At 37.0% G+C, this 13,897-nt stretch overlaps 3 protein-coding genes across 4 annotated transcripts; all 3 read left to right on the forward strand.

Moving 5' to 3' along the window:
• Nucleotides 361-7,947, forward strand: LOC105174340. Its single transcript, XM_020694986.1, has 14 exons — nt 361-546; nt 703-949; nt 1,362-1,436; nt 1,655-1,837; nt 1,969-2,343; nt 3,112-3,140; nt 3,315-3,561; nt 4,063-4,137; nt 4,395-4,574; nt 4,756-5,130; nt 6,235-6,489; nt 6,816-6,854; nt 7,143-7,307; nt 7,440-7,947. Exons 1-14 carry the CDS (start codon nt 527-529, stop codon nt 7,815-7,817), a joined length of 2,643 nt encoding a protein of 880 aa, XP_020550645.1. The 5' UTR covers nt 361-526; the 3' UTR covers nt 7,818-7,947.
• LOC105172169 ((+)-neomenthol dehydrogenase-like) lies at nt 8,268-10,334 on the forward strand. Of its 2 annotated transcripts, XM_011093531.2 has the most exons (5): nt 8,270-8,460; nt 8,602-8,848; nt 9,176-9,214; nt 9,447-9,611; nt 9,733-10,334. In XM_011093531.2, the coding sequence occupies exons 1-5, from the start codon at nt 8,375-8,377 to the stop codon at nt 10,108-10,110; spliced, it is 915 nt and encodes a 304-aa protein (XP_011091833.1). In that variant the 5' UTR covers nt 8,270-8,374; the 3' UTR covers nt 10,111-10,334. The 2 variants fall into 2 exon arrangements, with proteins under 2 accessions (XP_011091841.1, XP_011091833.1); XM_011093539.2 differs by lacking the exon at nt 9,176-9,214 and having other exon boundaries at nt 8,268-8,460.
• On the forward strand, nt 10,954-13,630 carry LOC105172185 (ankyrin repeat domain-containing protein 2A). Its single transcript, XM_011093551.2, has 6 exons — nt 10,954-11,089; nt 11,816-11,903; nt 12,088-12,152; nt 12,914-12,982; nt 13,057-13,106; nt 13,206-13,630. The coding sequence occupies exons 1-6, from the start codon at nt 11,027-11,029 to the stop codon at nt 13,315-13,317; spliced, it is 447 nt and encodes a 148-aa protein (XP_011091853.1). The 5' UTR covers nt 10,954-11,026; the 3' UTR covers nt 13,318-13,630.

The raw sequence follows: 13,897 nt of genomic DNA on the forward strand, positions 1-13,897 counted from the left end.
GTGCCTATCAACCCTATTTTCAGTGCCAATTACCCCTGAAATTGACCTGTTTTTGCAAATATCATAAACGGAGGGAATTTATGCGTGTGTGAGCGTTGAGCCGGCAAGGAAATGAAGTTGCTTTTCTTATATTTTATGAAATGTTAGAGTTGGTAGGTGAACTACGAACCTTCACCTGGCTTCTAGGAGTTGCCTGCCTTTCCCAATTCTCATATTTGAATATTGGTAATGATATGTATAGCTGTAAACTTTCTTTCAATAATTAATAAAGATATGCCACTATAAAAGAGAAACACATAAACTATATAAGTCCATACAGATTTCTTGGTTAAAATATTGAACATGTAACATGCCTAAGTGGTTGAGATTATTTTATATCCCAATAATTGCTCAATTAAACGCCAACAAAGGCCTATATTATACCAGGGGGACAAACAGAAACTTTGTGCTTGTTTACAAACACAAGAATTCAGATTGAGCTTCACGTTGACCATCAAAGATAGATACAAAAGATTGAGCTTAATCAATGGCTGAAACACCCAAAAGGTAACTAGCCACAAGCTTAACTACAGATAAACTTCTCCCATCTCTCTCTGGCTTTTAGTCTTTTTATCATTATATCAAGATTTATTTGTTGCATATATTATGGGTGAATATCTTTTTGTTCAGTTTCTTCGTTTGACTTGAATTTTTGTGCTGCAGGTATGCTGTTGTTACAGGGTCAAACAAAGGGATCGGGTTTGAGGTTTGCAGGCAGTTGGCAGCTCAAGGTATCACAGTGGTGTTGACCGCTAGAGATGAGAAAAGGGGGCTTGAAGCTGTTGAAAAACTCAAAGCCTCTTCCCTTTCTGGTTCTGTCATCTTTCATCAGCTTGATGTGGCTGATTCAGCAAGTGTTGCTTCCCTTGCTGAATTTATCAAGTCCCAATTTGGCAAGCTTGACATCTTGGTATGACCACAAAAATCTGTTTTATTCTAATTGATCTGCTCCCCCCTTCAGTAGTGTAACCATATATATTCTTCTTGTCAGATATGATTATTATGTTTTCCCTGTTCTTGAAATATTGGCATTGTTATAAAGACATGAAACAATTAAGTTTTTCAGATCTAACTACTGACAATGTGGTTGTCTTGAACAAACAGTTAATTTGATTTTTCTTGGGTTGAATTTTCTCAGTTCCCAAATGTTTGATAATAAGTCAGGTAATAGGAACATAATTGATTTGTTGTCCATTCTTGCTGTATTAGGCATGACCAACTAAGAATCAGCTGTTGCTTTCTCCAACTGTTTTGTTCTCATGTCTTACACTTGATTTATACAACTTAGATGAATAAATGGCTAAGTTGAGGCCAATCTGCAGGTGAACAATGCAGGGGTTAGTGGAGTCACTGTCGAGGGTGAGTCTCTGAAAGCTTCCCCTGGGGATGCCTCTGAGGTAAGTAGATTCGTTTTCTTGCGTTTCTTATGCACCTCTTTTTTGTATTTTGGCTCGGGTTATATGATAATACATTGATATTTCTTCAAGATAAAATCTCCTAGAAGAGTAATACCTAGATACCTGTCGAAATGTGTGCATTAATTGTATTTGGCACTTGTGTTTAGCTGTGGAGGAACTGTAGTATGGACTGATTCTTGAGTGCTCCTCTGTTGCAGACTGGAGGATCGAAAAGCAATTTGAGTGAGATAAAGTTGACTCAGACCTATGACTTAGCAGCAGAATGTCTTCAGATAAACTATTACGGTGCCAAAAGAACTATTGAAGCACTGCTTCCCCTACTCCAGCTCTCTGATTCACCAAGGATTATTAATGTATCCTCGTCGTTGGGGAAGCTCGAGGTACTCTTCTTGTCACAATCTTGCATTTTCCTTATATATACATGCCATATTTTCAAGAAACAGTAGGTTAGAAAGAGCTTGGTCGAGTCGAAACAGATATTTGACTTTTACTCCGAACTTTTTACTTTCAGAACATTCCAGATGAGTGGGTTAAAGGGGTACTCAGCGATGCCGAGAATCTTACAGAAGACAAAATCGATGAAGTGCTGAATGAGTTCCTCAAAGATTTCAAGGAGGGGTCTTTAGAAGCCAAAGGCTGGCCTAAATATAATGGTGCATATATTCTCTCTAAAGCAGCCTTGATTGCATACACAAGGATTCTAGCCAAGAAATACCCAAGTTTTCAGATTAATTCTGCTTGCCCGGGATACGTCAACACTGATATCAACTTCCATACTGGTCACTTGACAGCGGAAGAAGGTGCGGAGAGAGTGGTGTGGGTGGCATTGTTGCCTGATGATGGGCCTTCTGGCTGCTTCTTTGAAAAGAAGGAAGTCTCATCTTTCTGAGGAATAATAAGTATGATTGTGATGGTATATGGTATTCATCTTTAAGTTTCTCCTCGACTTCCTCTGATGATATTGTGGAATAAAGGATCATTTGGTGGATTAGTTTGTGTCCATGAAAATGTTTGTAATGGTAAAAAAGTGTTGTTTGAAATCCAGTATTGTGTCAGCTGAGCACTTCTGATTCAATTGTTCAACAGAAATGGCTCCAAATTATATGTAATAACTAGTTTCATTTAAATATTTAGCTAAGTATTCTCATTACTGTTCATTAAATATCAGTTTTTCCATTTATAAAAGAGACTTGTTGTTTCTTGGATGGGTAGTCCCTCTTCCCCTTGCATAATTTGTAATTATGACTACAATCCTACAATTATAATAAGTAGGATAAATTACATCTTGAAAATTTTACATGTTCAATTCTTGGCGGCAAAACTTTACGAGTACATTTCTAAATAAGTTTATTAATATTCCTTGGAATTGTATATTTGTATTTTTATAAAAAATAGAAATATAGTACGGTTGCATGCTGTAGCAAGAAAAATAATCAAGCTTCAAATAGGAAAACGAGAGGCGTAGACGGCAAAAAGTGTATCTTCTGCTAGCGTTGTCTGTTGATGCACGTGGACGTGGGATCCCAAAGAAGTTCTAATTTAATCCGCAAGAGTCCAAAAAGGCAATCGCACCAAAGTTCTAGTTTAATCCACCAAGTCCAAAAAAAACATCACGAGAGCAAGAATTCAGATTCACATCCAAGGAAAACATTGAACTTCATCAATGGCTAAAGCAACCAAAAAGTAACAAGCCTCTGTTTCTTGCTTTAACTTCATACATCTTTTTTCTTCTTCTTCTTTTTTTTTTTTTTTGGTTTTAAAATTTTTATCATTATATCTAATTTTATTTGTTGGATTATAATGTGGATATATATCTTTTTCTTCTGTTTTTTTTTTGTGGGATTTTTCCTTGTGCAGGTATGCTGTTGTTACAGGGGCAAACAAAGGGATTGGCTTGGAGATTTGCAGGCAGTTGGCAAGAGAAGGTATCACAGTGGTGTTGACTGCTAGAGATGAGAAAAGGGGGCTTGAAGCTGTTGAAAAACTCAAAAGCTCCGGCCTTTCTGATTGTGTCGTCTTTCATCAGCTTGATGTGGCTGATTTAGCAAGTGTTGTTTCCCTTGCTGAATTTGTTAAGTCCCAGTTTGGAAAGCTTGATATCTTGGTATGACCACAAACTGTTTTCTTGAAATTGATTTTTCTTCCCCCTTTTCAATAGTAATCTTATTGTTCAGATATGATTATATTTTCCAGTTCTTGTTCTTCCTTAACAGCCCATGATGATTTTTTACTAAGTTTTTTTATCAGAGTTTGGATTTTGAATGGCAGAAAAGTTAGGTTGGATTTCTTGAAATGGTATTAGTATCAAGAAACGAAGAACTACTGACAAAGTGGTATCTTGAATAACCAGTTAAATTGATGTTTGTTGGGTTTTGTTTGATATCATTATTGTGTTCCTCTGGGTGAAATATCCCAGTTCCCAATTGTTTGATGATAAGTTGTTAACAGCATCATAATTTATTTGCTGTTCAATCTTCTTGCTAAATCAGACAGGATCAACTAAGAATCAACTGTTGCTTTCTCCTACTATTGCTTTTTCACGTCTTTCTCTTGATTTACGGAACTGAGGTGTACATATATTAGCTAAATTGAGGCCAATCTGCAGGTGAACAATGCAGGGATTGGTGGCGCCATCGTTGACGGTGAGTCTTTCAAAGCTTCTGCTGGGGCGGCCAGTGGGGTGAGCCGATCCATTTTCTTGCATTTCTTGTGCACTTTTTCCAAATTGTGGCTCGGATTATATCATAATATATTGATATTTCACCAAGATAAAACCACCAAGGAGGGTATTACCTAGATACATACGAAAATGTGTGAGCATTGATTGTATTGCATTCTGAAAAAGGCACTTCTCCTTGTTTATCTTTGGCTGTGAAGAAACTACAAAGCACGAGTAAATGGTATTCTAACTGATTCTTGAATGCTCCTCTGATGCAGACTGGAGGAGCAAAGATCAATTGGAGTGAGATAATGACTCAGCCCTATGATTTAGCAGCAGAATGTCTTCAGATAAACTATTACGGCGCCAAAAGAACTACTGAAGCACTGCTTCCCCAACTCCAGCTCTCTGATTCTCCGAGGATTGTTAATGTATCCTCTTCGATGGGGAAGCTGGAGGTACTATTCTTGCATTTACTTCATATATGCACTCCAAAAATCTTCAAGACACAGTAGTTTAGAGTGAGCTCAGTTAAGCCAAATGAATATGTGACCTTTACTTCAGAGTATTTAGGCACAAATTGCCTACATTGTGTATATATCAAAACAAACCATTGATCTTGAAATTTTTTGTTTCCAGTACATACCAAATGAATGGGCTAAAGAAGTACTCAATGATGCCGAAAACCTCACCGAAGAGAGAATTGATCAAGTGCTGAATGAATTCCTCAAAGATTTCAAGGAGGGTTCTCTAGAAGCCAAAGGTTGGCCTGGTTATTTAAGTGCATATATACTCTCTAAAGCAGCCATGAATGCGTACACAAGGATTCTAGCCAAGAAGTACCCAAATTTTCGGATTAATTGTGTGTGTCCTGGATACGTTAAAACCGATATCAACTTCAATACTGGTTATTTGACACCAGAAGAAGGTGCGGAGAGCCCGGTGAGGCTGGCTCTATTGCCTGATGATGGGCCTTCTGGCGAGTTCTTTGTTAGGAAGGAAGTCTCATCTTTTTGAGAAATAATGAGTGTGATTGTGAGGATATGCATGTAGTATTCATCTTAAGTTTGTGGTGAAGTTGCTCTAGTGATATGGTGAATGTCTGATCATTTTGGTGGATTAGTGCGTACAATGAAATGTTTGTAATGGTAATAATCACTCTGTTTTTGAGTTGACTTGTTTTAGATATGACTTTGATCTCCCTCCAAATTACAGCATTCAACCTACCTAATGCAACAGTTGTTTGCATTGAAATTTTACCTCTACATCTTCTTGAGAACTTTTTGGATATAGCACAAAAATTCAATCTTTTTCATTAATAAAAACCCAAAGTTTGTAAAGGTTTTCTTTCTTTAAGTAGTACTGCCCCATCTCCTAAATAATTTTGGAGAAGCTAAGATCATATTGAAGTCTTCATATCAATAACTTAATATAAATATATATATTTTGTTAAAATAGTATCTTAATTTTTACTATGAAATTTCATATAACCACACTGATTAATTTTACATAACTTGATATTTATTTGAGATTAAAATAAATGCAAATCTTCAAATTAAATCCATATACTACTTTTTTTTTTTGGGATAAATAATCCATATATGCTTTCATTGTTAACAAGTTATTCCAAAATATATTCTCCATAATATTTTTATAAAATCAGCACAAGCTGATGTAGCCTGGGAGTTTCCATGCCACATATTTAAGCAACAAGAATCAAGAATCTCAAACAATAAAATCTCTTCTTCTGAAAGACAACATAGCCAACATTTGAGTATGGAAATGAAGCCTTCTGGAAAGTGGGCTAAGACAACACGTGGACAATAATATACTATAGTCTTATGTTTATTATTATTTCATTAAAATAAAGAAAAACAAATGTTCCGACTAAAACTCTGGATCAAGAGTTCATCAGCTTCTTCTACCATGGCTGGACTAACCCCAACAAGTACTGCAATCAAGAAGTAAGGGAAATACTGTATACCATTCTTGAAACATTCTTCTCACCTTTCCCATCAATTTCTTGATGATATTTCACAATTCCATTGATTTATTTACCTCTATTGACAGACACACAACACCCATATATATATACTGTGTGTGTGTGTGTGTGTGTAATATTGCAGGTATGCAGTTGTTACAGGGGCAAACAAGGGGATTGGATTGGAGATATGCAGGCAGTTGACATCTCAGGGTGTTTCTGTGGTGCTGACAGCAAGAAATGAGAAGAGGGGGCTTGATGCTGTTGAGAAACTGAAAAAATCTGGGCTTTCTGATTACATAATGTTTCATCAGCTCGATGTGATGGATTCAGCAAGTATCGATTCTCTTGCTGTGTTTATGAAGTCTCAAATTGGAAAGCTTGATATATTGGTATGATCATTGACTACTTTCTTGGAATTGGGTTTTTCTGTTTTCCCCTTTTCTGCTTCCCGTTTAAGTTTGATCATGATTCTTGGCCCCTTTTCTCCATTCAGTTCATTTTCACATTGAGTTTTACTATGATTTAGTTTTAAGATCAATTTGGCTGAAGAATACGTGGATCTTGCTAGCTTGAGATATTTTATGGTGAAGTCCAGTTGGAGTCTTGCAGTTTTGGCTAATTTCTGGTGTAATTGTATCTTTAGTGATGAAGATTCATATCGTTTACTTGATTATAAAGAATGAATATGTAAAATGCAAAGTTCGGTCATGTGCAGGTGAACAATGCTGGGGTTGGTGGAACTACCGATGGCGGGGTAAGTGTTCTTGCCTTGTCTTTACTGGAAAATCAATTTGTAAGATGATCTGCTTGATTTATGCTGACTATCAGTGTCCTGCTACTTCGAGAAGAGCAGTATCATTATCTTGCATTGAAATGCTCTCAATTGTGTGCTAGAATTAGGTGTATTATCATGTTATCAACTCCCGACGTTTCCAAAGCTTATCCACAGTTTTACTTGTGTAATTGCTGTAGATTCATTTTGAAGCAATGTAGTTATGCTTCTTCTATTGTTCCAAGCTTCAATGTCACTTTCTTGGTGCAGACTGGTGGAGCAAAAATGAAAAGGACTGCATATGAGTTAGCAGTAGAATGTCTGCAAGTGAACTACTATGGCACCAAAAGAACCACTGAAGCATTGCTTCCCTTACTCCAACTCTCTGACTCTCCAAGGATTGTTAATGTTTCCTCGTCAATGGGGGCGCTAAGTGTACTATCATACTTTTCATGTTGACACGGGCATTTATATATATATCTCTTCTAAGCTTGTTTGATGATTCGTCTTTGCTTTCTTTAGGTAAGAACCCTGAATGAGTAACTGTTGCTGAACTTCTTGTCACAGGGTATACGCAACAAATGGGCTAGAGATACACTTAACGATGTTGAGAACCTCACAGAAGAGAGCATTGATCAAGTATTAAATGAGTGCCTCAAAGACTTTAAGGAGGGATCTGTAGAAGCCAAAGGCTGGCCTAGTTATATGAGCGCGTATTGTATCTCAAAAGCAGCCGTGAATGCATACACAAGGCTTCTCTCAAAGAAGTACCCCAAAATGCTGATTAATGCTGTAGGCCCCGGCTGGACCAAGACCGATCTCAGCAACCATACCGGGACACTGACTCCTGAAGAAGCTGCCAGAAGTCCAGTGAGGGTGGCCCTGTTGCCTGATGATGGACCTTCTGGCACGTTCTTTGAACGGATGCAAGTTTCATCATTTTAATGTTCGTCCATCTGGCTTGTTCTTTATTCGGATGCAAGTTTCATGGTTTGTTTTTTCATGTCTGTGTTAGATGTAAAGGTTTTCGGACAAAACTCAAAACTGATAGTGAATGAATTGTGATTTAGGTGAAGATAACTGTCTTGCAAAGGTACTTGACATGTGTTTATGTTATTTATTCTTGAGCACTTTGCTTTATATCTTAATTTTGATCAAGTATCATATGTTAAGGCTGAAATACACAACCACAACGTTCAGCAAATTAAATCAAGTTAAATAAACTTGGATGGCCTTGTTACTTTCTCTTGCCCAAAAATTTGGCCCAACTCAAGTATAGTCCATAACTTACATTTGTGGGTAAGACCAAACAATTGAAACCAATCTTCCAATAGTAAAATCACCAAGAATCAAGAATCTCTAACAAAAAGATAAGATAAGATGACCAACATTCCAAGATTGAAATAAGGCCTTCTGGAAAGTAAGCAAAGATAAAACATGGACTGTATACTGTAGGGCCTATGTTCAAGTTTATTGTTTTTGTACTAAGATAAAGAAAACAAATGTTCCTACTAAAACTGTGGATGAAGAGTTCAGCTTCTCCTCTAATGGCTGGAGTAGTAACCCCCAAGAGTGCTGGAATCAAGAAGTAAGTAAAAAACTGTATGCCATTCTTGAAACATTCTTGTCACCTTTACCATCAGTTTCTTTATAATATTTTACCATTTCTTTGATTTATTTAACTCCATTGACACATAAACACAGTATGTGGGTGTGTGTTATATTGCAGGTATGCAGTTGTTACAGGGGCAAACAAAGGGATTGGATTAGAGATATGCAGGCAGTTGGCGTCTCAGGGTGTTTGTGTGGTGTTGACGGCAAGAAACGAGAAGAGGGGGCTTGATGCTGTTGAGATGCTCAAGAAGTCTGGGCTTTCTGATTACATAATGTTTCATCAGCTCGATGTGATGGATTCAGCAAGTATCAATTATCTTGCTGGGTTTATCAAGTCTGAAATTGGAAAGCTCGATATCTTGGTATGATCATTGACTGTCTTCTTGGAATTGGGTTCTTCTGTCCTCCCCTTTTTCTTCTTCATTTCTGCTTCCCCTTTGAGTTTGATTATGATTCTTGTTTTCTGTGAGATACCCTTTTCGATTCTGTTCACTTTTGACATTGAATTTTGCTCGAGTTCAGTTGTAAGATCAATTTGGCTGGAAAATTCATTATATAGCAAGCAGAATGGTTCATTTTTATAATTGGATTTTCTTTTGATATTTGACAAATGAATCAAGAATTGGGAGTTGAGTTCTTCACCTGCCAAGTGATTTTGCAGTTTTTTTCCTTGACCGGTTAATGTGCAGGTGAACAACGCTGGGGTTAATGGAATCACTGAGAGTGGGGTAAGTTCTCTTACTGTGCCTTTGCTGGAAAACCAACTGGGTAAGGATGATCCACTTGATTTATGCCGACTCTCAATGCCAAAATCTAAACGAGTGGTATCAAATGAGAAGATTTTGGAAGTAGGAGATGCTTATTCACAGTTTTACTTGTGTAACTGCTGTAGATTCATTCTCAAGGAATGTAGTATGCCTCATGCAATTCTGAGCTTCAGTCTTTACTTTCTTGGTGCAGACTGGTGGAGCAAAAGGCAAAGGGAATGCTTATGAATTAGCAGTAGAATGTATGCAAATAAACTACTTTGGCACCAAAAGAACCACCGAAGCACTACTTCCCCTACTCCACCTCTCTGATTCTCCAAGAATTGTTAACGTCTCATCGACAATGGGAGCGCTGAGTGTACTATTCATACTTCTATGAGCATTTACATATGTCCTCTGGGCTTGTTTGATCTATAACATTCACTTTCTTTTAGGTAAGAACTCTCAACAGATAACTGTAACCAAACTTTTTGTCTCAGGGTATACGCAATAAATCAGCTAGGGAAACACTCAACGACGTTGAGAACCTCACAAAAGAACGCATTGACCAAGTACTAAACGAGTACCTTAAAGACATCAAGGAGGGGTCTGCAGAAGCCAAAGGCTGGCCTAGTTATTGGGGTGTGTATTGTGTCTCAAAAGCAGCTGTTACTGCGTACACGAGGCTTCTGGCAAAGAAGTACCCGAAAATGCTGATTAATTGTGTGTGCCCCGGCTGGGTGAAGACCGATCTCAGCAACCATTCTGGGCCATTGAGACCCGAAGAAGGCGCCAAAAGTCCGGTGAGGCTGGCCCTGTTGCCTGATGATGGACCTTCGGGCTTGTTCTTTAATCGGATGCAAGTTTCGTCTTTTTAGGAATGATCATGCCTGTGCATAAGTAATGTTGGGACTGATATTGTGAACAAATTTTGATATTTCCGGGTGAATAGAACTGTCTTGTAAAGGTATTTGACATTTTTGTGTAAGATTTTCTTTTGCAGTATGTCTTGGTTTTGGTCAAATATCATGTTATGAGGCTGACTACGCAGGTAGTCTTTGACATCTCATATTTGGAACGGTTGAGGTTCTGATTTTCCCCAGCCATGTCTAATTTTGCCACAAATCTCTTTAAACATAAATTCAGTTATTTGTATCAAATCATATGAAACATTTGGTATTTCAATTCTACAAATTTAAGAGTAGTTCTTAGTCTATTATTATACACTAATATTAGTATATTAATTATTGATGATTAAAATTGAATTATTGAATCCAAAACTTGGGCCAGCCTTTTAATTTTCAATTGTAATTCCGTTCGTTCATATAAATTTTAAAAAATAATATAACCATTTCTAATTGAAAGTATTTATAATTGAGAAATTACTTAAATAATAACTTAATCAATAACATATAAACATGATTTAGCTTTTGTAAATATAACAAACTTCTAGTAATTGTAGCCCATCAATGCCCACTGGGTGTGCCAATTTTTCCCAAAGGAGTTGGGCTCAACCCTTATTGGACGCAAACAGATTGGATCAGGTCCCATTTCGTAAGCTTAACCTAAAACATGGGACCAATGTAGCCCACAATTTTTGTCACCAATACACGTGTCAATTTTAACCAGCAACATGGGCCTAATGCAAACTACATTGGTGGGTGGGTCAGCCCAAATAATTTCATGTTTGTTTATTAAACGACTCCAATTAAGTCCCAAGCTCCAACTGTATCACTACTCGCCTCGCCTCCATTCCTCTCTCTCTCTCTCTCACAGACACACACACGCACAAGAATGGGAGTAGAGGAGAGCACAGTAGAACAGCCGTCCCAAGATAGCATCGAAGCGTTGCTTGAGGTGCCCAAATGTTTCGAACGCTACAACTATACATGACCCAATCAATTGTTACCTTCATTTTATCTTTACTGTTAATTTATGTTAAGCAAATTGCTTCAGTTGTGGAACTTAATTTTTCTCTTCTTTTTTAAGTTGCATTAGAAACATAATTCCTTGTTAGTTATTATTGTGCCCTTTTTTCTGACATAATCATCGTACTGTTACTAGTGCTTGTGCTTAATTTTTAAGTCCACTTGGAGCACAAGTGATTGAAATTTAGTATTTTGACTGTTAAGTGCAAGTACTATCAGTTTTACCTTTGTTGGAAAGGTGAAATTTAAACCCTAGAGAAGTAAAGTTTGAGTCTCTGTTTCTTATTGTTTCAGCTGTTACTACTTGAATTCAATACTTTCAGATCAGGAACAAACTGAAGTATGTAGCAGATTATGAAGAGCCTGATAATCATAGGTCTATATGTTTGTACTTGTTTGAGCTGTTTGTTGCGTTTAAACTTTGACTGGGTTTGAACGTTGAATTAAAAGATGATTTCAGGAGATGCCATTTAATGTGGTTGGGACTTGGATTATGATTTTTTATTTCTGTTATTTGTCTTATTGTTTCACCCCCACTATGTCCTTTTGTTTATGATTTAGCTTGTCAAGAATGTCATCTTTATGCTGAATGATCAGTATTTTGATTGTTGGAAGAGGGCTATTAACTTGTCGTCTTTGCTCTATTATTGGACAGGCTGCTAGATATGATGATATTGATGATGTCAAGAGCATCGCATCTACTGGTGTTTCTCTAGATTCGGAGGACTCACAAGGCCGCACAGGTTTTAGTTCTAGCATGCATTTGACTTATTTTTTCATGTTTGATATTGATGCAAGCTGGTTTTTTGGGTTTTTCTTTTCCGTTCTAATCTTCATCTCTTTTTGTTCTGAATATTGTTGCACTCTGGTATTTGGGTTTTCCTTCTTAATCCTCATCTCATTCTGTTCTGATATGTGATTTTGCAGCACTACACATGGCATCAGCAAATGGGCATGTTCACATTGTTGACTATCTTATCAACAATGGAGTGGTAAGGGAGTTATATTTTTCAAGAGCATCTGGTTGTGTTTTAGTTTTTGTTTATTTGCAGGATGTTCTTTTTACTAGAAAAATGTTTGTCATCATTTGAAGAAATATAATACAAAAGTGTGATAGAACACTCTAAGCTCTTTTATACCGAGATGGTCGTATTGTTTCTTAAATCATGTAGCATTTCATAAGTCAGCTTATAATTCAGCTGGTAGTTAAATTTTGAGAAATCCTCAACCTCCTTCATGTTTATAAGGGAGATTTATACTGTTTTGTCTATCAAGGTGACAGAAGAAAGTGGCTACTGACTTTTGCTATGATAGAGAGCCTATCACAACTAACAAAACCCCATCCTCAGTTGTTAGCTTCTCTTGTTATGCTTTTCCGGGGTTGCTGTATTTTCTGCAAAAGTTTGTGTTTTCCAGATCTACTAGGAGGTTTGCTAAATTTAGAGGACACTTGGATGGGAGCTCCTATTCCAAATATGGCACTATTTCCGTTAGCTGTTGGCAATTTCATGTATTTTTGGTGCAAGAAAGCTAGGCTGTTAAGAAAATTATAGGTTGAGAAAATTCCGAACTTTGATGTATTGTATGGTCTGGGCAGTTATTGGGAGAAGAAAAATGTATTTAAGTAACAAATTATACTTATACTTTCTCTCAGTCCATGTAACTTGATTGTTCCTTCTTCCAGTTTCAAGTTTTATGGTTTTGCATTCTACCGTTGAGAAGAGTATATGACTAACAAATATTTGGTGGACAGAATGTTAACGCCTGTAACATGGAGAAGAATACACCTCTTCATTGGGCTTGTCTCAATGGCCAAATTGAGGTGCTAACTGTGCCCCTCTGTAAGTAGGTACCTGGCAGTTTTCATATCTAGAGTTAATTAATATTTTTCCGCAGGTTGTGAAACGTCTGATTCTTGCTGGAGGCAACATCTCATTGCTGAACAGGTCAGGGAATTCTGACTAGTAATTCAGAATTTTTCTGTGAATAGAAAGATCTGTTGGTTCATTCCCATCTAACGTGATTATGGTATTGGATTATATTAGCCATGAGAGAACTCCCATGGATGAGGCAATCAGTAGGGGGAATATGGATGTCGTTGATGCCATTAATGAAGCAGCAGCGCAGGTTCAACTCACAGGAACAACAGTTTCATAGTCCTATACGTCTGTTTGAAATATCACGTTGATCTGTACTCAAGTTTCCCCCATCTTAGGGGAAAATAGTCAACTACTGGGATGAAGTTCTCTTTTCTTTAAGTCAAAAATCCATCTGGAGATTTCTCCTGTTCTAGAGTTGAGTATGATAACCGTCAGACACGGTTTTATTGCAGAAGTCGGGATCGCATTAGATCAGATGTTTACTCCACAACTTTATCATGGGAATGGCAGTTCATTGGCCTTTTTAACATGTGTATCCCTTAGAAATAAGGGTAAATTATTACATCGATATCCCTTGAGATTAAACTTAATTACAAAACTACTCCTTACTCTTTGTAAAATTACAGGTACACCAAATGAAGTGGAGTAATGTACAATACTCGCCTAAAATTTCACTATTTAATAGCGAATATATTTGTAGCTACAACTATAATTTTAAGGGACATATTTGTAATTTTACAAAGCATATGAATGTTAATATAATTAGATTTAATTTCAGGGATGTGAATGAAATTTGCCGTAGGAATAAGTGTGGAAAAAATGCCGATTGGAAATTAAGGTATCGTGTTCGATTTTTT

This window comes from Sesamum indicum, linkage group LG1 (assembly GCF_000512975.1).
Source record: "Sesamum indicum cultivar Zhongzhi No. 13 linkage group LG1, S_indicum_v1.0, whole genome shotgun sequence".
NCBI lineage: Eukaryota > Viridiplantae > Streptophyta > Magnoliopsida > Lamiales > Pedaliaceae > Sesamum > Sesamum indicum.

Coding starts and splice junctions, on each gene's coding strand:
- LOC105174340 (XM_020694986.1), top strand. CDS start 527: ATGGCTGAAACACCCAAAAG. Junction 547..702: donor ATGGCTGAAACACCCAAAAG/GTAACTAGCCAC, acceptor TTTGTGCTGCAG/GTATGCTGTTGTTACAGGGT. Junction 4,575..4,755: donor CTTCGATGGGGAAGCTGGAG/GTACTATTCTTG, acceptor TTTTGTTTCCAG/TACATACCAAATGAATGGGC.
- LOC105172169 (XM_011093531.2), top strand. CDS start 8,375: ATGTTCCTACTAAAACTGTGGATGAAGAGTTCAGCTTCTCCTCTAATG. Junction 8,849..9,175: donor TTGGAAAGCTCGATATCTTG/GTATGATCATTG, acceptor GTTAATGTGCAG/GTGAACAACGCTGGGGTTAA. Junction 9,215..9,446: donor ATGGAATCACTGAGAGTGGG/GTAAGTTCTCTT, acceptor TTCTTGGTGCAG/ACTGGTGGAGCAAAAGGCAA.
- LOC105172185 (XM_011093551.2), top strand. CDS start 11,027: ATGGGAGTAGAGGAGAGCACAGTAGAACAGCCGTCCCAAGATAGCATC. Junction 12,153..12,913: donor ATCTTATCAACAATGGAGTG/GTAAGGGAGTTA, acceptor TTTGGTGGACAG/AATGTTAACGCCTGTAACAT. Junction 13,107..13,205: donor AACATCTCATTGCTGAACAG/GTCAGGGAATTC, acceptor GGATTATATTAG/CCATGAGAGAACTCCCATGG.